At 47.0% G+C, this 23,216-nt stretch overlaps 1 protein-coding gene across 3 annotated transcripts in view; it reads right to left on the bottom strand.

The window, feature by feature from the left end:
• LOC131937253 (ubiquitin-like modifier-activating enzyme ATG7) overlaps positions 1–23,216 on the bottom strand; it is a 38,625-nt gene that overhangs the window by 5,827 nt on the left and 9,582 nt on the right. For all 3 annotated transcript variants that reach the window (XM_059294534.1, XM_059294531.1, XM_059294532.1), the window contains 10 exons: positions 21,700–21,790; positions 21,106–21,250; positions 20,244–20,402; positions 20,021–20,072; positions 19,173–19,309; positions 18,108–18,269; positions 16,648–16,763; positions 9,035–9,119; positions 8,746–8,826; positions 7,857–7,976 (listed from right to left, as the gene is read on the bottom strand). In XM_059294534.1, coding sequence (XP_059150517.1) covers positions 7,857–7,976; positions 8,746–8,826; positions 9,035–9,119; positions 16,648–16,763; positions 18,108–18,269; positions 19,173–19,309; positions 20,021–20,072; positions 20,244–20,402; positions 21,106–21,250; positions 21,700–21,790 — 1,148 coding nt within the window. The remainder of the gene's footprint in view (positions 1–7,856; positions 7,977–8,745; positions 8,827–9,034; positions 9,120–16,647; positions 16,764–18,107; positions 18,270–19,172; positions 19,310–20,020; positions 20,073–20,243; positions 20,403–21,105; positions 21,251–21,699; positions 21,791–23,216) is intronic.

Genomic DNA, 23,216 nt, shown 5'->3' with positions numbered 1-23,216 from the left:
AACACATCTACAGGTCAACACATCTACTGGTCAACACATCTACTGGTCAATACATCTACTGGTCAACATGTCTACACATCTACAGGTCAACACATCTACTGGTCAACACATCTACAGGTCAACACATCAACACATCTACTGGTCAACACATCTACAGGTCAACACATCTACACATCTACAGGTCAACACATCTACAGGTCAACACATCTACAGGTCAACACATCTACAGGTCAACACATCTACAGGTCAACACATCTACAGGTCAACACATCTACAGGTCAACACATCAACACATCTACTGGTCAACACATCTACAGGTCAACACATCTACACATCTACAGGTCAACACATCTGCTGGTCAACACATCTACAGGTCAACACATCTACACATCTACAGGTCAACACATCTGCTGGTCAACACATCTACAGGTCAACACATCTACACATCTACAGGTCAACACATCTACACATCTACAGGTCAACACGTCTACACATCTACAGGTCAACACATCTACAGGTCAACACATCTGCTGGTCAACACATCTACAGGTCAACACATCTACAGGTCAACACATCTACAGGTCAACACATCTACTGGTCAACACATCTACTGGTCAACACATCTACAGGTCAACACATCTACAGGTCAACACATCTGCTGGTCAACACATCAACACATCTACAGGTCAACACATCTAGTGGTCAACACATCTACAGGTCAACACATCAACACATCTACAGGTCAACACATCTACATGTCAACACATCTGCTGGTCAACACATCTACAGGTCAACACATCTACTGGTCAACACATCTACAGGTCAACACATCTACACATCTACAGGTCAACACATCTACAGGTCAACGCATCTACAGGTCAACACATCTACACATCTACAGGTCAACACATCTACAGGTCAACACATCTACAGGTCAACACATCTACTGGTCAACACATCTACTGGTCAATACATCTACTGGTCAATACATCTACTGGTCAATACATCTACAGGTCAATACATCTACAGGTCAACACATCTACTGGTCAATACATCTACAGGTCAACACATCTACTGGTCAACACATCTACTGGTCAACACATCTACAGGTCAACACATCTACAGGTCAACACATCTACAGGTCAACACGTCTACAGGTCAACACATCTGCTGGTCAACACATCTACAGGTCAACACATCTACACATCTACAGGTCAACACATCTACAGGTCAACGCATCTACAGGTTAACACATCTACACATCTACAGGTCAACACATCTACAGGTCAACACATCTACAGGTCAACACATCTACAGGTCAACACATCAACACATCTACAGGTCAACACATCTACACATCTACAGGTCAACACATCTACTTGACAATACATCTACAGGTCAACACATCTACAGGTCAACACATCTACTTGTCAACACATCTACTGGTCAACACGTCTACACATCTACAGGTCAACACATCTACAGGTCAACACATCTACAGGTCAACACATCTACAGGTCAACACATCTACAGGTCAACACATCTACAGGTCAACACATCTACACATCTACAGGTCAACACATCTACTTGACAATACATCTACAGGTCAACACATTTACAGGTCAACACATTTACAGGTCAACACATCTACAGGTCAACACATCTACAGGTCAACACATCTACAGGTCAACACATCTACTGGTCAACACATCTACTGGTCAACACGTCTACACATCTACAGGTCAACACATCTACAGGTCAACACATCTACAGGTCAACACATTTACAGGTCAACACATTTACAGGTCAACACATTTACAGGTCAACACATCTACAGGTCAACACATCTACAGGTCAACACATCTACTGGTCAACACGTCTACTGGTCAACACGTCTACACATCTACAGGTCAACACATCTACAGGTCAACACATCTACAGGTCAACACATCTACAGGTCAACACATCTACAGGTCAACACATCTACTTGTCAACACATCTACTGGTCAACACATCTACTGGTCAACACGTCTACACATCTACAGGTCAACACATCTACAGGTCAACACATCTGCTGGTCAACACATCTACAGGTCAACACATCTACACATCTACAGGTCAACACATCTACACGTCTACAGGTCGACACGTCTACACATCTACAGGTCAACACATCTACAGGTCAACACATCTGCTGGTCAACACATCTACAGGTCAACACATCTACACATCTACTGGTCAATACATCTACAGGTCAACACATCTACAGGTCAACACATCTACAGGTCAACACATCTACAGGTCAACACATCTACAGGTCAACACATCTACAGGTCAACACATCTACAGGTCAACACATCTACAGGTCAATTCATCTACAGGTCAACACATCTACAGGTCAACACATCTGCTGGTCAACACATCTACAGGTCAACACATCAACACATCTACTGGTCAACACATCTACAGGTCAACACATCTACAGGTCAACACATCTACAGGTCAACACATCTACAGGTCAACACATCTACAGGTCAACACATCTGCTGGTCAACACATCTACAGGTCAACACATCTACAGGTCAACACATCTACAGGTCAACACATCTACAGGTCAACACATCTGCTGGTCAACACATCTACAGGTCAACACATCTACACATCTACAGGTCAACACATCTACACATCTACAGGTCAACACGTCTACACATCTACAGGTCAACACATCTACAGGTCAACACATCTACAGGTCAACACATCTACAGGTCAACACATCTACAGGTCAATTCATCTACAGGTCAACACATCTACAGGTCAACACATCTGCTGGTCAACACATCTACAGGTCAACACATCAACACATCTACTGGTCAACACATCTACAGGTCAACACATCTACAGGTCAACACATCTACAGGTCAACACATCTACAGGTCAACACATCTACAGGTCAACACATCTGCTGGTCAACACATCTACAGGTCAACACATCTACAGGTCAACACATCTACAGGTCAACACATCTACAGGTCAACACATCTGCTGGTCAACACATCTACAGGTCAACACATCTACACATCTACAGGTCAACACATCTACACATCTACAGGTCAACACGTCTACACATCTACAGGTCAACACATCTACAGGTCAACACATCTGCTGGTCAACACATCTACAGGTCAACACATCTACACATCTACTGGTCAACACATCTACTGGTCAACACGTCTACACATCTACTGGTCAACACATCTACAGGTCAACACATCAACACATCTACAGGTCAACACATCTACAGGTCAACACATCTACTGGTCAACACATCTACTGGTCAATACATCTACAGGTCAATACATCTACAGGTCAACACATCTGCTGGTCAACACATCTACAGGTCAACACATCTACACATCTACAGGTCAACACATCTACACATCTACAGGTCAACACGTCTACACATCTACAGGTCAACACATCTACAGGTCAACACATCTGCTGGTCAACACATCTACAGGTCAACACATCTACACATCTACAGGTCAACACATCTGCTGGTCAACACATCTACAGGTCAACACATCTACACATCTACAGGTCAACACATCTACACATCTACAGGTCAACACGTCTACACATCTACAGGTCAACACATCTACAGGTCAACACATCTGCTGGTCAACACATCTACAGGTCAACACATCTACAGGTCAACACATCTACAGGTCAACACATCTACTGGTCAACACATCTACTGGTCAACACATCTACAGGTCAACACATCTACAGGTCAACACATCTGCTGGTCAACACATCAACACATCTACAGGTCAACACATCTAGTGGTCAACACATCTACAGGTCAACACATCAACACATCTACAGGTCAACACATCTACAGGTCAACACATCTGCTGGTCAACACATCTACAGGTCAACACATCTACTGGTCAACACATCTACAGGTCAACACATCTACACATCTACAGGTCAACACATCTACAGGTCAACGCATCTACAGGTCAACACATCTACACATCTACAGGTCAACACATCTACAGGTCAACACATCTACAGGTCAACACATCTACTGGTCAACACATCTACTGGTCAATACATCTACTGGTCAATACATCTACTGGTCAATACATCTACAGGTCAATACATCTACAGGTCAACACATCTACTGGTCAATACATCTACAGGTCAACACATCTACTGGTCAACACATCTACTGGTCAACACATCTACAGGTCAACACATCTACAGGTCAACACATCTACAGGTCAACACGTCTACAGGTCAACACATCTGCTGGTCAACACATCTACAGGTCAACACATCTACACATCTACAGGTCAACACATCTACAGGTCAACGCATCTACAGGTTAACACATCTACACATCTACAGGTCAACACATCTACAGGTCAACACATCTACAGGTCAACACATCTACAGGTCAACACATCAACACATCTACAGGTCAACACATCTACACATCTACAGGTCAACACATCTACTTGACAATACATCTACAGGTCAACACATCTACAGGTCAACACATCTACTTGTCAACACATCTACTGGTCAACACGTCTACACATCTACAGGTCAACACATCTACAGGTCAACACATCTACAGGTCAACACATCTACAGGTCAACACATCTACAGGTCAACACATCTACAGGTCAACACATCTACACATCTACAGGTCAACACATCTACTTGACAATACATCTACAGGTCAACACATTTACAGGTCAACACATTTACAGGTCAACACATCTACAGGTCAACACATCTACAGGTCAACACATCTACAGGTCAACACATCTACTGGTCAACACATCTACTGGTCAACACGTCTACACATCTACAGGTCAACACATCTACAGGTCAACACATCTACAGGTCAACACATTTACAGGTCAACACATTTACAGGTCAACACATTTACAGGTCAACACATCTACAGGTCAACACATCTACAGGTCAACACATCTACTGGTCAACACGTCTACTGGTCAACACGTCTACACATCTACAGGTCAACACATCTACAGGTCAACACATCTACAGGTCAACACATCTACAGGTCAACACATCTACAGGTCAACACATCTACTTGTCAACACATCTACTGGTCAACACATCTACTGGTCAACACGTCTACACATCTACAGGTCAACACATCTACAGGTCAACACATCTGCTGGTCAACACATCTACAGGTCAACACATCTACACATCTACAGGTCAACACATCTACACGTCTACAGGTCGACACGTCTACACATCTACAGGTCAACACATCTACAGGTCAACACATCTGCTGGTCAACACATCTACAGGTCAACACATCTACACATCTACTGGTCAATACATCTACAGGTCAACACATCTACAGGTCAACACATCTACAGGTCAACACATCTACAGGTCAACACATCTACAGGTCAACACATCTACAGGTCAACACATCTACAGGTCAACACATCTACAGGTCAATTCATCTACAGGTCAACACATCTACAGGTCAACACATCTGCTGGTCAACACATCTACAGGTCAACACATCAACACATCTACTGGTCAACACATCTACAGGTCAACACATCTACAGGTCAACACATCTACAGGTCAACACATCTACAGGTCAACACATCTACAGGTCAACACATCTGCTGGTCAACACATCTACAGGTCAACACATCTACAGGTCAACACATCTACAGGTCAACACATCTACAGGTCAACACATCTGCTGGTCAACACATCTACAGGTCAACACATCTACACATCTACAGGTCAACACATCTACACATCTACAGGTCAACACGTCTACACATCTACAGGTCAACACATCTACAGGTCAACACATCTACAGGTCAACACATCTACAGGTCAACACATCTACAGGTCAATTCATCTACAGGTCAACACATCTACAGGTCAACACATCTGCTGGTCAACACATCTACAGGTCAACACATCAACACATCTACTGGTCAACACATCTACAGGTCAACACATCTACAGGTCAACACATCTACAGGTCAACACATCTACAGGTCAACACATCTACAGGTCAACACATCTGCTGGTCAACACATCTACAGGTCAACACATCTACAGGTCAACACATCTACAGGTCAACACATCTACAGGTCAACACATCTGCTGGTCAACACATCTACAGGTCAACACATCTACACATCTACAGGTCAACACATCTACACATCTACAGGTCAACACGTCTACACATCTACAGGTCAACACATCTACAGGTCAACACATCTGCTGGTCAACACATCTACAGGTCAACACATCTACACATCTACTGGTCAACACATCTACTGGTCAACACGTCTACACATCTACTGGTCAACACATCTACAGGTCAACACATCAACACATCTACAGGTCAACACATCTACAGGTCAACACATCTACTGGTCAACACATCTACTGGTCAATACATCTACAGGTCAATACATCTACAGGTCAACACATCTGCTGGTCAACACATCTACAGGTCAACACATCTACACATCTACAGGTCAACACATCTACACATCTACAGGTCAACACGTCTACACATCTACAGGTCAACACATCTACAGGTCAACACATCTGCTGGTCAACACATCTACAGGTCAACACATCTACACATCTACAGGTCAACACATCTGCTGGTCAACACATCTACAGGTCAACACATCTACACATCTACAGGTCAACACATCTACACATCTACAGGTCAACACGTCTACACATCTACAGGTCAACACATCTACAGGTCAACACATCTGCTGGTCAACACATCTACAGGTCAACACATCTACAGGTCAACACATCTACAGGTCAACACATCTACTGGTCAACACATCTACTGGTCAACACATCTACAGGTCAACACATCTACAGGTCAACACATCTGCTGGTCAACACATCAACACATCTACAGGTCAACACATCTAGTGGTCAACACATCTACAGGTCAACACATCAACACATCTACAGGTCAACACATCTACAGGTCAACACATCTGCTGGTCAACACATCTACAGGTCAACACATCTACTGGTCAACACATCTACAGGTCAACACATCTACACATCTACAGGTCAACACATCTACAGGTCAACGCATCTACAGGTCAACACATCTACACATCTACAGGTCAACACATCTACAGGTCAACACATCTACAGGTCAACACATCTACTGGTCAACACATCTACTGGTCAATACATCTACTGGTCAATACATCTACTGGTCAATACATCTACAGGTCAATACATCTACAGGTCAACACATCTACTGGTCAATACATCTACAGGTCAACACATCTACTGGTCAACACATCTACTGGTCAACACATCTACAGGTCAACACATCTACAGGTCAACACATCTACAGGTCAACACGTCTACAGGTCAACACATCTGCTGGTCAACACATCTACAGGTCAACACATCTACACATCTACAGGTCAACACATCTACAGGTCAACGCATCTACAGGTTAACACATCTACACATCTACAGGTCAACACATCTACAGGTCAACACATCTACAGGTCAACACATCTACAGGTCAACACATCAACACATCTACAGGTCAACACATCTACACATCTACAGGTCAACACATCTACTTGACAATACATCTACAGGTCAACACATCTACAGGTCAACACATCTACAGGTCAACACATCTACAGGTCAACACATCTACAGGTCAACACATCTACAGGTCAACACATCTACTGGTCAACACATCTTCTTGTCAACACATCTAAAACTGAAATGTACCTGAGGCAGCAACCATGTCCCACATGACTTACCTCTGCGTCCAGCGTGGCGTCCTGCATGGCTGTCAGGCCTGTCAGATCCTCCAGATACCCCGGCTCATTGAAGGCCTTCAGCAGGAAGTCAAAACCCTCACGCTCGTATCTCTCCAACACCTGGCAATACAACAGCTGGCAATACAACAGCTGGCAATACAACATCTGGCAATACAACACCTGGCAATACAACATCTGGCAATACAACATCTGGCAATACAACACCTGGCAATACAACATCTGGCAATACAACATCTGGCAATACAACACCTGGCAATACAACATCTGGCAATACAACATCTGGCAATACAACACCTGGCAATACAACATCTGGCAATACAACATCTGGCAATACAACATCTGGCAATACAACATCTGGCAATACAACACCTGGCAATACAACATCTGGCAATACAACAGCTGGCAATACAACACCTGGCAATACAACACCTGGCAATACAACAGCTGGCAATACAACAGCTGGCAATACAACACCTGGCAATACAACACCTGGCAATACAACATCTGGCAATACAACAGCTGGCAATACAACAGCTGGCAATACAACACCTGGCAATACAACACCTGGCAATACAACAGCTGGCAATACAACAGCTGGCAATACAACACCTGGCAATACAACACCTGGCAATACAACAGCTGGCAATACAACATCTGGCAATACAACACCTGGGAATACAACATCTGGCAATACATCTGGGAATACAACATCTGGCAATACAACATCTGGCAATACAACATCTGGCAATACAACACCTGGCAATACAACACCTGGGAATACAACATCTGGCAATACAACATCTGGCAATACAACATCTGGCAATACAACAACTGGGAATATAACAGCTCTTAACAGATAATGACTCACAATTGGACAGCAGGCTGTACACATGTCAAATGCTCGGCTAGCTGGGAGGATCTGGTGGAATCTGGACAGGAAACCTCGGATCTAGAACAAAGAGTGGACATTAAGTGGACATTTGAATAGAGCAGATCTTTTAAATAAACTTATATATAACATGGATGAACACACACACACCTGATGAGAATCACACACACCTGATGGGGAACACACACACACACATTATGGGGAACACACACACACACCTGATGGGGAACACACACACACACATTATGGGGAACACACACACACACACCTGATGGGGAATGATGCCCAGAGAACAGTCAGAGTCTCTAACAAGATGGTCATCATTGGCGCTGGTATCTGCTGGAGCTTCAGCCCTGTAAGGAGAGGTCAGAGGTCAGCACAACACAATACATACACCTACAACAACAACACATACACTAACAACACATACACCTACAACACATACACCTACAACAACAACACATACACCTACAATACAACACATACACCAACAATACAACACATACACCTACAATACAACACATACACCTACAACACAACACATACACCTACAACACAGACACATTCACTAACAACACAACACATACACCTACATTACAACGCAGACAAATTCACTAACAACACAACACATAAACCGACAACACAACACAGACACATTAACTAACAACACAACACATAGATATGGGGGGGGGGGGGGGGGGGGGTGAGTAAGTCAACAAAAAACCAGCAGAGAACAGATGCAGATAGTGTAGAGCTAGTACATTGCTGCATGGGTGCCCTGTCAAAACGGCCCCGTTAATATGACCCCGTCAAATCGACTCCCGACAAACCGACCCCGTCAAAATAGCCCCGTCAAAAGGGCCCCGACTTATTGGCTCCCGTCAAATGGGCTCCCGTCATATTGACTTGCGACATATAGGCTCCCGACAAATGGGCTCCCGACATTTAGGCTCCCGACAAATAGACTTCCGACATATTGGCTCCCGACAGATAGGCTCAGGACATATTGGCTCCCGACAAATGGGCTCCCGACATATTGGCTCCCGACATAAGGGCTCACGATAAATGGGCTCCCGACAAATGGGCTCACGACATATTGGCTACCGACAATTGGGCTCCCGCCATATTGGCTCCAGACAAAATGGCTCCCGGCAATTGGACTCTAGACAAAAGAAATCCAGACATATTGGCTCCCGACTAAATGACTCCCGACTTATTGGCTCACTATAAAATGGCTCCGGTTAAATAACTCCCGACTTAAAACACTTCCCGACAAAGAAACCGTTTTCTGAGGAGTTATCACATTTTTATCTTTAAACAGTTCGCTTTCTACAAAGTTTCGAGTATTGTAATTTTATATTAACCTGATTTAAGTGCATGCTGAGCTGTTGTTTACGCCACACTACCCAAGCTCAGCTGTTTCTGTTTAAATTTAGCATGCATGTTACACATTTTGCGTTTGTTGTCTAGGTTTTTCACATGTTAATTTCAATGTACGGATGTCCACATGGACCCCCTCCCTCCTTCCCAGTCCACAACAGTCGATGTTAATCGACACTCCACCCACCATGTTGACGTCATAAAAGGATGACGGCTAGCAAACATGCTTTTGAAAAATTGATCCCTGGACTACAAAAACAACAAACGAAGATGTTAACTATCATACTAGCTAGTATTACAATGCGTGGGGGAGGGGGGGGGGGGGGTGGTCTGTACATTATGCATGCCTTTTGAGCAATGTGTTAGTCTACTTTAAATCGCAAGCCTAGGAAATAGTTCATAAACGATACATTTATCTACTCGATACTTGCGAGGCTAAAAAGAGGGGTGGGATGGGGGTCGGCTCGGGAAAAAACTTGAAAGAGACAACAAAGCGTTTATGTACGTCAGCATCGCCCTTTGTAAAACTTACAAAGGGGATATAATTCCAAGTATAGGCCCTAAAAGTTTACTATTATATTTCTTGTAAAAACAAAAAAAAAAAGTAAACGTATATAAAACTGAAGTTTCTAGTATTACATTATTTTTTAATTATTTGTAGGATACAAGATAGTACAGGATACAAATTCAACCACTATCACAAACACCTATTTAACATTGAAAAATGTACAATGGATTTCGGGTCCCTAACAAATGCCGCAAATAAGAACCGCGCATCACGAAAGCCCACTTCATATATAGCGGCTTCTCGTGCCATGGACTTTGTTGTTTTTTACTTTCTCGTATATACGAAGTATAGAGAAAGTCTTGTAATCGTGCAAAAAAAAAAATCGAGATTTTTGCAAACCTCGACGTTTTACATCTCACTGATACGGAAAAACATAATTTTGCAATCTTGTCCGTATGTCTGTGTGTCCGTGTGTGTGTGTGTGTGTGTGTCCGTGTGTAAACACGATAACTTGAGTACCGTTACAGCTAGGTTAATGAAATTTTATATACAAGTATTATATCAAAATCGTAGATCCGTATCAACTTTTGAGCGATTTCGGATAACCGGAAAAGGTACTTTTTCTACTTTGAATTTTTCAAAAGCCTATAACTTGAGTACTATTTCAGATAGATAAATGAAATTTCACATGTAAGTAAAAAATCTAATTCTCTACCTTCTGTTAAATTTTGAGTAATTTCCGTTGACCGGAAGTAGTACTTTACGCTACTTCCGATTTCTCAAAAAACTAATGTAAATTTATAAAGTACTAATACTATTGCGCACTATTATACACACCTTTATTAGGCGTTCGCTTGGTGCGCAATTGTTTTTTACTGAGATTCTATTCTATTTTTAAAAGTTTCAGTATTTAAAATGGATTAAAGATCATAACTATATCCCCAGTTACCATCCCCTGTTGTTTTATATAAGAATATTCGAGAAAGTTTAGGGGAGATCACTACCGGTTTATTTAAAAAGAATTTTGCCGGCGACAGCGTGTGTTTGGTTGTAGGGAAATAGAACTCGGCCGTGTTGGTGCCCATCCCTTGCCCCATCCGCCACAGTACACTTTGGAGGATCGGTCAAACAGTTAAGTGTCCTCTATTTGGCTATCAAAAGGGGGCAACGAGTCAAAGAAGTCATATTTTTTTAATAACCTGGAAGCAGATTGACTGTAATTGTATCGTAGGGACCCTAACCCGGCATGTGTATAATGGGCTGCAGCATCCTACACCCCTAAGTAGAAATGTAACAGATGACCACTAAACTAAAAATTAATACAGTACAAGAAATACTTTTTTTTTTTAAATTAAGACATGGCGACCTAAAGCTAAGGACGCTTTATTATCTTAGGCTTACTTCTGTAGTCCATTGAGGAATGGTGGGTGTTGACATGAGCCATTATCATTATGTCGGGAGCCGTATTGACGTGAGCCAAAATAACGAGCCTTTTTGTCAGGAACCATATTGACGGGAGCCAATTTGTCGCGAGCCTAAATAACGGGAGCCTATATGACGGGAGCCACATAGACGGGAGTCAATTTATCGAGAGTCTTAATGACCGGAGCCTTTTTGTCGTGAGCCAATTTAACGGGAGCCAATTTGACGCGAGCCTAAATGACAGAAGCCCTTTTATCAGGAACTATATTGACGGGAGCCCTTTTGCTGGGAGCCCTTTTGTCTGGAGCCATTTTTGTCGGTTGTCGTAATGACGGGAGCCTATTTGTTAGAATCCTTATTGACGGGAGCCTTTTTGTCGCTAGCCTTATTGACGGTAGCCCTTTTGACTGGAGCCTAAATGACGGGAGCCTAAATGATATGAGCCAAATTGTCGGTTGTCGTAATGACGGGAGCCTATTTGTTAGAATCCTTATTGACGGGAGCCTTTTTGTCGCGAGCCTTATTGACGGTAGCCCTTTTGACTGGAGCCTAAATGATGGGATCCATTTGTCTATGAACCTTTTGACGGGGCCGATTTGACGGGGCTATTTTGACGGGGCCGTTTTTGACGGGGCCGTTTTGTCACGGGCCGGTTTGACGCCGCACGTGCTGCATGACATCCACACTCAGTACAGGACCACCAACCCACCAGGACCACCAACCCACCAGGACCACCAACCCACCAGCACCACCAACCCACCAGGACCACCAACCCACCAGGACCACCAACCCACCAGGACCACCAACCCACCAGCACCACCAACCCACCAGGACCACCAACCCACCAGGACCACCAACCCACCAGGACCACCAACCCACCAGGACCACCAACCCACCAGGACCACCAACCCACCAGGACCACCAACCCACCAGGACCACCAACCCACCAGCACCACCAACCCACCAGGACCACCAACCCACCAGCACCACCAACCCACCAGGACCACCAACCCACCAGGACCACCAACCCACCAGGACCACCAACCCACCAGGACCACCAACCCACCAGGACCACCAACCCACCAGCACCACCAACCCACCAGGACCACCAACCCACCAGGACCACCAACCCACCAGGACCACCAACCCACCAGGACCACCAACCCCCCAGGACCAGCAACCCACCAACCCACCAGGACCACCAACCCACCAGGACCACCAACCCACCAGGACCACCAACCCACCAGGAACACCAACCCACCAGGACCACCAACCCACCAGGACCACCAACCCACCAGGACCACCAACCCACCAACTCACCAGACCAGGACCACCAACCCACCAGGACCACCAACCCACCAGGACCACCAACCCACCAGGACCACCAACCCACCAGGACCACCAACCCACCAGGACCACCAACCCACCAGGACCACCAACCCACCAGCACCACCAACCCACCAGGACCACCAACCCACCAGGACCACCAACCCACCAGAACCACCAACCCACCAGGACCACCAACCCACCAGGACCACCAACCCACCAGGACCACCAACCCACCAGGAACACCAACCCACCAGGACCACCAACCCACCAGGACCACCAACCCACCAGGACCACCAACCCCCCAGGACCACCAACCCACCAACTCACCAGACCAGGACCACCAACCCACCAGGACCACCAACCCACCAGGACCACCAACCCACCAGGACCACCAACCCACCAGGACCACCAACCCACCAGGACCACCAACCCACCAGGACCACCAACCCACCAGGACCACCAACCCACCAGGACCACCAACCCACCAGGACCTCCAACCCACCAGGACCACCAACCCACCAGGACCACCAGCCCACCAGGACCACCAACCCACCAGGACCTCCAACCCACCAGGACCACCAACCCACCAGGACCACCAACCCACCAGGACCACCAGCCCACCAGGACCACCAACCCACCAGGACCACCACCTCACCAGGACCACCAACCCACCAGCACCACCAACCCACCAGGACCACCACCTCACCAGGACCACCAGCCCACCAGGACCACCAGCCCACCAACCCACCAGCACCACCAACCCACCAGCACCACCAACCCACCAGCCCACCAGGACCACCAGCCCACCAACCCACCAGCACCACCAACCCACCAGGACCACCAACCCACCAGGACCACCAACCCACCAGCACCACCAACTCACCAGACCACCAGCACCACCAACCCACCAGGACCACCAACCCACCAGGACCACCAACCCACCAGGACCACCAACCCACCAGGACCACCAACCCACCAGGACCACCAACCCACCAGGACCACCAACCCACCAGCACCACCAACCCACCAGGACCACCAACCCACCAGGACCACCAACCCACCAGGACCACCAACCCACCAGGACCACCAACCCACCAACCCACCAGGACCACCAACCCACCAGGACCACCAACCCACCAGGACCACCAACCCACCAGGACCACCAACCCACCAGGACCACCAACCCACCAGGACCACCAACCCACCAACTCACCAGACCAGGACCACCAACCCACCAGGACCACCAACCCACCAGGACCACCAACCCACCAGGACCACCAACCCACCAGGACCACCAACCCACCAGCACCACCAACCCACCAGGACCACCAACCCACCAGGACCACCAACCCACCAGGACCACCAACCCACCAGGACCACCAACCCACCAGGACCACCAACCCACCAACCCACCAGGACCACCAACCCACCAACCCACCAGGACCACCAACCCACCAGGACCACCAACCCACCAGGACCACCAACCCACCAGGACCACCAACCCACCAGGACCACCAGGACCACCAACCCACCAGGACCACCAACCCACCAGGACCACCAACCCACCAGGACCACCAACCCACCAGGACCACCAACCCACCAGGACCACCAACCCACCAGCACCACCAACCCACCAGGACCACCAACCCACCAGGACCACCAACCCCCCAGGACCACCAACCCCCCAGGACCACCAGACCAGGACCACCAACCCACCAACCCACCAGGACCACCAACCAACCAGGACCACCAACCCACCAGGACCACCAACCCACCAGGACCACCAACCCACCAGGACCACCAGGACCACCAACCCACCAGGACCACCAACCCACCAGGACCACCAACCCACCAGGACCACCAACCCCCCAGGACCACCAACCCCCCAGGACCACCAACCCCCCAGGACCACCAACCCCCCAGGACCACCAACCCCCCAGGACCACCAGACCAGGACCACCAACCCACCAGGACCACCAACTCACCAGACCAGGACCACCAACTCACCAGGACCACCAACCCACCAGGACCACCAACCCCCCAGGACCACCAACCCCCCAGGACCACCAGACCAGGACCACCAACCCACCAGGACCACCAACCCACCAGGACCACCAGGACCACCAACCCACCAGGACCACCAACCCACCAGGACCACCAACCCACCAGGACCACCAACCCCCCAGGACCACCAACCCCCCAGGACCACCAGACCAGGACCACCAACCCCCCAGGACCACCAACCCCCCAGGACCACCAGACCAGGACCACCAACCCACCAGGACCACCAACTCACCAGACCAGGACCACCAACCCACCAGGACCACCAACCCCCCAGGACCACCAACCCCCCAGGACCACCAACCCCCCAGGACCACCAGACCAGGACCACCAACCCACCAGGACCACCAACCCACCAGGACCACCAACCCACCAGGACCACAACCCACCAGGACCACCAACCCACCAGGACCACCAACCCACCAGGACCACCAACCCACCAGGACCTCCAACCCACCAGGACCACCAACCCACCAGGACCACCAGCCCACCAGGACCACCAACCCACCAGGACCTCCAACCCACCAGGACCACCAACCCACCAGGACCACCAACCCACCAGGACCACCAGCCCACCAGGACCACCAACCCACCAGGACCACCACCTCACCAGGACCACCAACCCACCAGCACCACCAACCCACCAGGACCACCACCTCACCAGGACCACCAGCCCACCAGGACCACCAGCACCACCAACCCACCAGCCCACCAGGACCACCAGCCCACCAGGACCACCAACCCACCAGGACCACCAACCCACCAGACCACCAGCACCACCAACCCACCAGGACCACCAACCCACCAGGACCACCAACCCACCAGGACCACCAACCCACCAGGACCACCAACCCACCAGGACCACCAACCCACCAGGACCACCAACCCACCAGGACCACCAACCCCCCAGGACCACCAGACCAGGACCACCAACCCCCCAGGACCACCAACCCCCCAGGACCACCAGACCAGGACCACCAACCCACCAGGACCACCAACCCACCAGGACCACCAACCCCCCAGGACCACCAACCCACCAGGACCACCAACCCACCAGGACCACCAACCCACCAGGACCACCAACCCACCAGGACCACCAACCCACCAGGACTACCAACCCACCAACCCACCAGGACCACCAACCCACCAGGACCACCAACCCACCAGGACCACCAACTTACCCCTGTGGGTGCTGTATCAGTGAGACCAACAGCTCTACAGCTAGAGCTGAAGCCACCATAGAGATGCCAGGTCTGGTCACTGTACACTGTTGGTCCAGGGTCCTGTCTCGGGTGGACTGAAAGGAAGGGTTGGGTTGGTCACATCTCACGTCTATAAGGGTTGGGTTGGTCACATCTCACGTCTATAAGGGTTGGGTTGGGTTGGTCACATCTCACGTCTATAAGGGTTGGGTTGGTCACAGCTCAAGTCTATAAGGGTTGGGTTGGTCACAGCTCAAGTCTATAAGGGTTGGGTTGGTCACAGCTCAAGTCTATAAGGGTTGGGTTGGGTTGGTCACAGCTCACGTCTATAAGGGTTGGGTTGGTCACATCTCACGTCTATAAGGGTTGGGTTGGTCACATCTCACGTCTATAAGGGTTGGGTTGGTCACAGCTCAAGTCTATAAGGGTTGGGTTGGTCACAGCTCAAGTCTATAAGGGTTGGGTTAGTCACAGCTCAAGTCTATAAGGGTTGGGTTAGTCACAGCTCCAGTCTATAAGGGTTGGGTTGGGTTGGTCACAGCTCACGTCTATAAGGGTTGGGTTGGTCACATCTCACGTCTATAAGGGTTGGGTTGGTCACAGCTCAAGTCTATAAGGGTTGGGTTAGTCACAGCTCAAGTCTATAAGGGTTGGGTTAGTCACAGCTCCAGTCTATAAGGGTTGGGTTGGGTTGGTCACAGCTCACGTCTATAAGGGTTGGGTTGGTCACATCTCACGTCTATAAGGGTTGGGTTGGTCACAGCTCAAGTCTATAAGGGTTGGGTTAGTCACAGCTCAAGTCTATAAGGGTTGGGTTAGTCACAGCTCCAGTCTATAAGGGTTGGGTTGGGTTGGTCACAGCTCACGTCTATAAGGGTTGGGTTGGTCACATCTCACGTCTATAAGGGTTGGGTTGGTCACAGCTCAAGTCTATAAGGGTTGGGTTAGTCACAGCTCAAGTCTATAAGGGTTGGGTTAGTCACAGCTCCAGTCTATAAGGGTTGGGTTGGGTTGGTCACAGCTCACGTCTATAAGGGTTGGGTTGGTCACAGCTCCAGTCTATAAGGGTTGGGTTGGGTTGGTCATAGCTCCAGTGTATAAGGATTGGGTTGGTCACAGCTCCATTTTAAAAGGGTTGGGTTGGGTTGGTCACAGCTCAAGTCTATAAGGGTTGGGTTGGTCACAGCTCCATTCTATAAGGGTTGGGTTGGTCACATCTCAAGTCTAAAAGGGTTGGGTTGGGTTAGTCACAGCTCTGTTCTATAAGGGTTGGGTTGGTCACAGCTCTGTTCTATAAGGGTTGGGTTGGGTTAGTCACAGCTCCATTCTAAAAGGGTTGGGTTGGGTTAGTCACAGCTCCATTCTAAAAGGGTTGGGTTAGTCACAGCTCTGTTGTATATATTTTCTACATATAGTATCAAGATACAAGGAATGCTTACATTGCCAGGGGCTACAACATCATTACAAAAGTAGCAGCCCAGTAAGTTGCCAGGTATTCTATCCAGCATAATTGGCGCGACCTTTTGACCTTCAACATCTGTTTTAATTCCATGACGCAAAACAAGAAAAGTGTCAAAACCTAGGGCTGCATTGATGACAATCTGAAACATGAGAGAACATGGGTCAGGGGAGAAGGTGGGTCAGGGGAGAAGGTGGGTCAGGGGAGAAGGTGGGTCAGGGGAGAAGGTGGGTCAGGGGAGAACATGGGTCAGGGGAGAACATGGGTCAGGGAATAAGGTGGGTCAGGGGAGAAGGTGGGTCAGGGGAGAACATGGGTCAGGGAATAAGGTGGGTCAGGGGAGGTGGGTCAGGGGAGAACATGGGTCAGGGGAGAACATGGGTCAGGGGAGAACATGGGTCAGGGGAGAACATGGGTCAGGGGAGAAGGTGGGTCAGGGGAGAAGGTGGGTCAGGGGAGAAGGTGGGTCAGGGGAGAACATGGGTCAGGGGAGAAGGTGGGTCAGGGGAGAACATGGGTCAGGGAATAAGGTGGGTCAGGGGAGGTGGGTCAGGGGAGAACATGGGTCAGGGGAGAACATGGGTCAGGGGAGAACATGGGTCAGGGGAGAACATGGGTCAGGGAATAAGGTGGGTCAGGGGAGAACATGGGTCAGGGGAGAACATGGGTCAGGGGAGAACATGGGTCAGGGGAGAACATGGGTCAGGGGAGAACATGGGTCAGGGGAGAACATGGGTCAGGGGAGAACATGGGTCAGGGGAGAACATGGGTCAGGGGAGAACATGGGTCAGGGGAGAAGGTGGGTCAGGGGAGAACATGGGTCAGGGGAGAACATGGGTCAGGAGAGAAGTTGGGTCAGGGGAGAAGTTGGGTCAGGGGAGAAGTTGGGTCAGGGGAGAATATGGGTAAAGGGAGATTGTGGGTCAACAACATTCTACATCAGAAGTGTCAGTCTATGTTCATCCAGTCCACATTTTAAGGTGAGCATTTAAGTACTTTTAAATCCAGTCTATATTTTAAGAGCTATTTATCTCTGGCCACTGACTTTCCTTCTTGAAGCAGCTAATAGTGTGGGCAACCAGCGACTTTCCCGTGTGTCCATCAGAAGGAAAATTGCATCATGGGAGTCTATAAGCTCCTCAAGCTTCTTGACGTCTGCCTTGGTCTGTTCAAGGATAGAGTCTGAAAATGTCATCAAAAGTTGGCAATTAAAAACTTTTGATACCAACTTGGTCAAACTAGACCAAAATATTTACATCATGACAGTATCAGACAGCACACAAATGACAGTATCAGACAGCACACAAATCATGACAGTATCAGACAGCACACAAATCATGACAGTATCAGACAGCACACAAATCATGACAGTATTAGACAGCACACAAATGACAGTATCAGACAGCACACAAATCATGACAGTATCAGACAGCACACAAATGACAGTATCAGACAGCACACAAATGACAGTATCAGACAGCACACAAATGACAGTATCAGACAGCACACAAATCATGACAGTATCAGACAGCATACAAATGACAGTATCAGACAGCACACAGATGACAGTATCAGACAGCAAACAAATCATGACAGTATCAGACAGCAAACAAATCATGACAGTATCAGACAGCACACAAATGACAGTATCAGACAGCACACAAATCATGACAGTATCAGACAGCACACAAATCATGACAGTATCAGACAGCACACAAATGACAGTATCAGACAGCACACAAATGACAGTATCAGACAGCACACAAATGACAGTATCAGACAGCACACAAATGACAGTATCAGACAGCACACAAATGACAGTATCAGACAGCAAACAAATGACATCAAATCTCGCCATTTCCGACGTGACAAAACTTTGCGTCTAGATATTACCTGCAACAGTGTGGCCTGGCATGGGAATCGATAAACTCAGTCCTTCAGACTTCTAAACAAACAAAAAATGTTGTCATGACGACTATCACTAACTAGTCTAACTACTGCTAAAGAAAATGTTGTCATGACGACTGTCACTAACTAGTCTAACTACTGCTAAAGAAAATGTTGTCATGACGACTGTCACTAACTAGTCTAACTACTGCTAAAGCCGTAGACTGACCATGCCGGGGAAAATTGTCCTGAGTGAAGCAGCGGCTGCCTGAGCCTTGGGTTGTCCCCCCTCTAGACAGTGGTCAAACGTGAAGAGGGTTTGTCTGACTGGGTTGGAGTAGGACACCTTGGAGTTGTCTACCATTGTGATGTGCCGCACGCCCCAACTCTGGGTTCAAAAACTTTTATCACATTCTTGGCAAACAATTTTTCAGTAGCTAGATATTTTTTATAATAATAACCTGGCCACATTACAACCTGGCCACATTACAACATGGCCACATTACAACCTGGCCACATTACAACATGGCCACTTTACAACCTGGCCACCAGTACTAACCATCAACAACCTGGCCACATTACAGCCTGGCCACATTACAACCTGGCCACATTACAACCTGGCCACATTACAACATGGCCACATTACAACCTGGCCACCAGTACTAACCATCAACAACCTGGCCACATTACAGCCTGGCCACATTACAACCTGGCCACCAGTACTAACCATCAACAACCTGGCCACATTACAGCCTGGCCACATTACAACCTGGCCACCAGTACTAACCATCAACAACCTGGCCACATTACAACATGGCCACATTACAACCTGGCCACATTACAACCTGGCCACCAGTACTAACCATCAACAACCTGGCCACATTACAACCTGGCCACATTACAACCTGGCCACATTACAACCTGGCCACCAGTACTAACCATCAACAACCTGGCCACATTACAGCCTGGCCACATTACAACCTGGCCACCAGTACTAACCATCAACAACCTGGCCACATTACAACATGGCCACATTACAACCTGGCCACATTACAACCTGGCCACATTACAACCTGGCCACCAGTACTAACCATCAACAACCTGGCCACATTACAGCCCAGCGTACCAGACCCAAGCACCAGACAGCGAGTGGCTGAGATCTTCTCCAGCTCTAGGTCTGGCAACAGCCTCCAGCGCATTAATTTCAGATTGAGATCCACAGCTGACTCAGCTAGTCTGAAACAAATTTTAAAACCAGAATTTCAGATTGAGATCCACAGCTGACTCAGCTAGTCTGAAAACAAATTTTAAAACCAGAATTTCAGATTGAGATCCACAGCTGACTCAGCTAGTCTGAAAACAAATTTTAAAACCAGAATTTCAGATTGAGATCCACAGCTGACTCAGCTAGTCTGAAAACAAATTTTAAAACCAGAATTTCAGATTGAGATCCACAGCTGACTCAGCTAGTCTGAAAACAAATTTTAAAACCAGAATTTCAGATTGAGATCCACAGCTGACTCAGCTAGTCTGAAAACAAATTTTAAAACCAGAATTTCAAATTGAGATCCACAGCTGACTCAGCTAGTCTGAAAACAAATTTTAAAACCAGAATTTCATTATTCAAAGCTTATCTTTTCTGGCAATTTAACACATGAGACAGGCACCTGTCAGTAGCCGTTTACCTGACAGGGTCCATACTGCTGCTCAGGTTGACCATCCTGGGTCCCATCTTCTGGCGTTCATTTTTTTCCCAGCCAACACATTCTGGCAACTCTGCACAGTCAAAGGTCAAACACTTAGGGTGAAGGTCAGTAAAACAAGACATAAAACTAATGATAACTTGTTTTTCCAGTCTTGACTGCTGGACAAGTCTCAAGTTTGGGCCAGCAGTTTATCTTCCCTAAATCTTTTAGTATACTACATTTTTTAAATACAACAGATTCATGTGGAAAAAATAATTGTGCACCAAATAGAGTGGAAAATGAGGGCTTTATAAAAGAAACAATGATTCATTTATAAAAAAAGTTAATTTAACATCTAATCGGTCTGATAGAAGTAATCATTTTTCAGAAATTGCGTAAAGTAATACTTCCGTTTGATGGAAATCACTGAAAATTTGAGTCAAAAGAAAAAGATCATATGCCTATGTTTAAAATTTCATCCACCTGACATAAACTGTACGCAAGTTATTGGCTTTTCAAAAGAAGTTACAGAACTATGTATAAAATTTGGTCAATATAGTTGAAACGGTCTCAAGCAATTATGTTCACAGACAGACAGCCAGAAAGACACAAAGAGAAAATTTCTGACTTAGGGAGGTGTAAAATGTAGAGATTTGTCAAAATGATTACAATTACTTCCTCTATACATAGCATACAAGGAAGTAAAAACTATGTCAGTAAGAAAACTTCCCACCCAAACAAGTCTTTTAACCTTTTTTTCTACTTACGGCACTTATAAGTACCACTTTAATTGACGGCACTTATAAGTACCACTTTAATTGACGGCACTTATAAGTACCACTTTAATTGACGGCACTTATAAGTACCACTTTAATTAAACCCCTGTATTATTTTTAATTTAAGATGAATTTTAAAAATTATTTAAATAATTTATAGTATTATCTCCCCTTTGTCACGGTAGGGAGCAGGATTTCTGTTTTTTTGTGTTTTTTTTCTATGCTGCGCTATTTTCAATCTCTTCCTGTATCGGTAGCCCACAATTGTTCTGTACAGATCTCACATGTGTTCTTTATTTCCCTTTGTTTTACCTTATTATTTAAGTTTTCAAGCCAAAATATTTTTTATTGGCATCTTCAATAGTCAGGTAAGTGTGTTTAATTTCTATTTATACAATTCTAATCAAATTATCTTTCTATTAGATCAATGTTTACATGGGGACTTGTGGATGGGGACTTGTGAATACAGCCAGGGCACACACTGTGTGTGACAGTCATTTTTTTATGTTTTTTTGGAAATGGCAGATTTTTTATGTGGAGTGACATAAATATTATTTTGATAATAAATTATCAAAACGTACTCAAAAATGATATTTATACATTTAGAAGAAGGTTAGCATATGTTTTACCTAACAAAAATTATAATAAATGTTGATTTCTAGTAGTAAAAGTATAACAAAAAAGAAGATAGCAGTTGCAGGCTAGTTTACAAGGTTTAGTAAAGTGTATCTGCATGCCCCA

The sequence above is a fragment of the Physella acuta genome, unplaced genomic scaffold (assembly GCF_028476545.2).
Source record: "Physella acuta isolate Inbredline_101_S28 unplaced genomic scaffold, ASM2847654v3 ptg000204l, whole genome shotgun sequence".
Lineage (NCBI taxonomy): Eukaryota > Metazoa > Mollusca > Gastropoda > Physidae > Physella > Physella acuta.
This window is presented reverse-complemented; position numbering and strand designations above follow the sequence as displayed.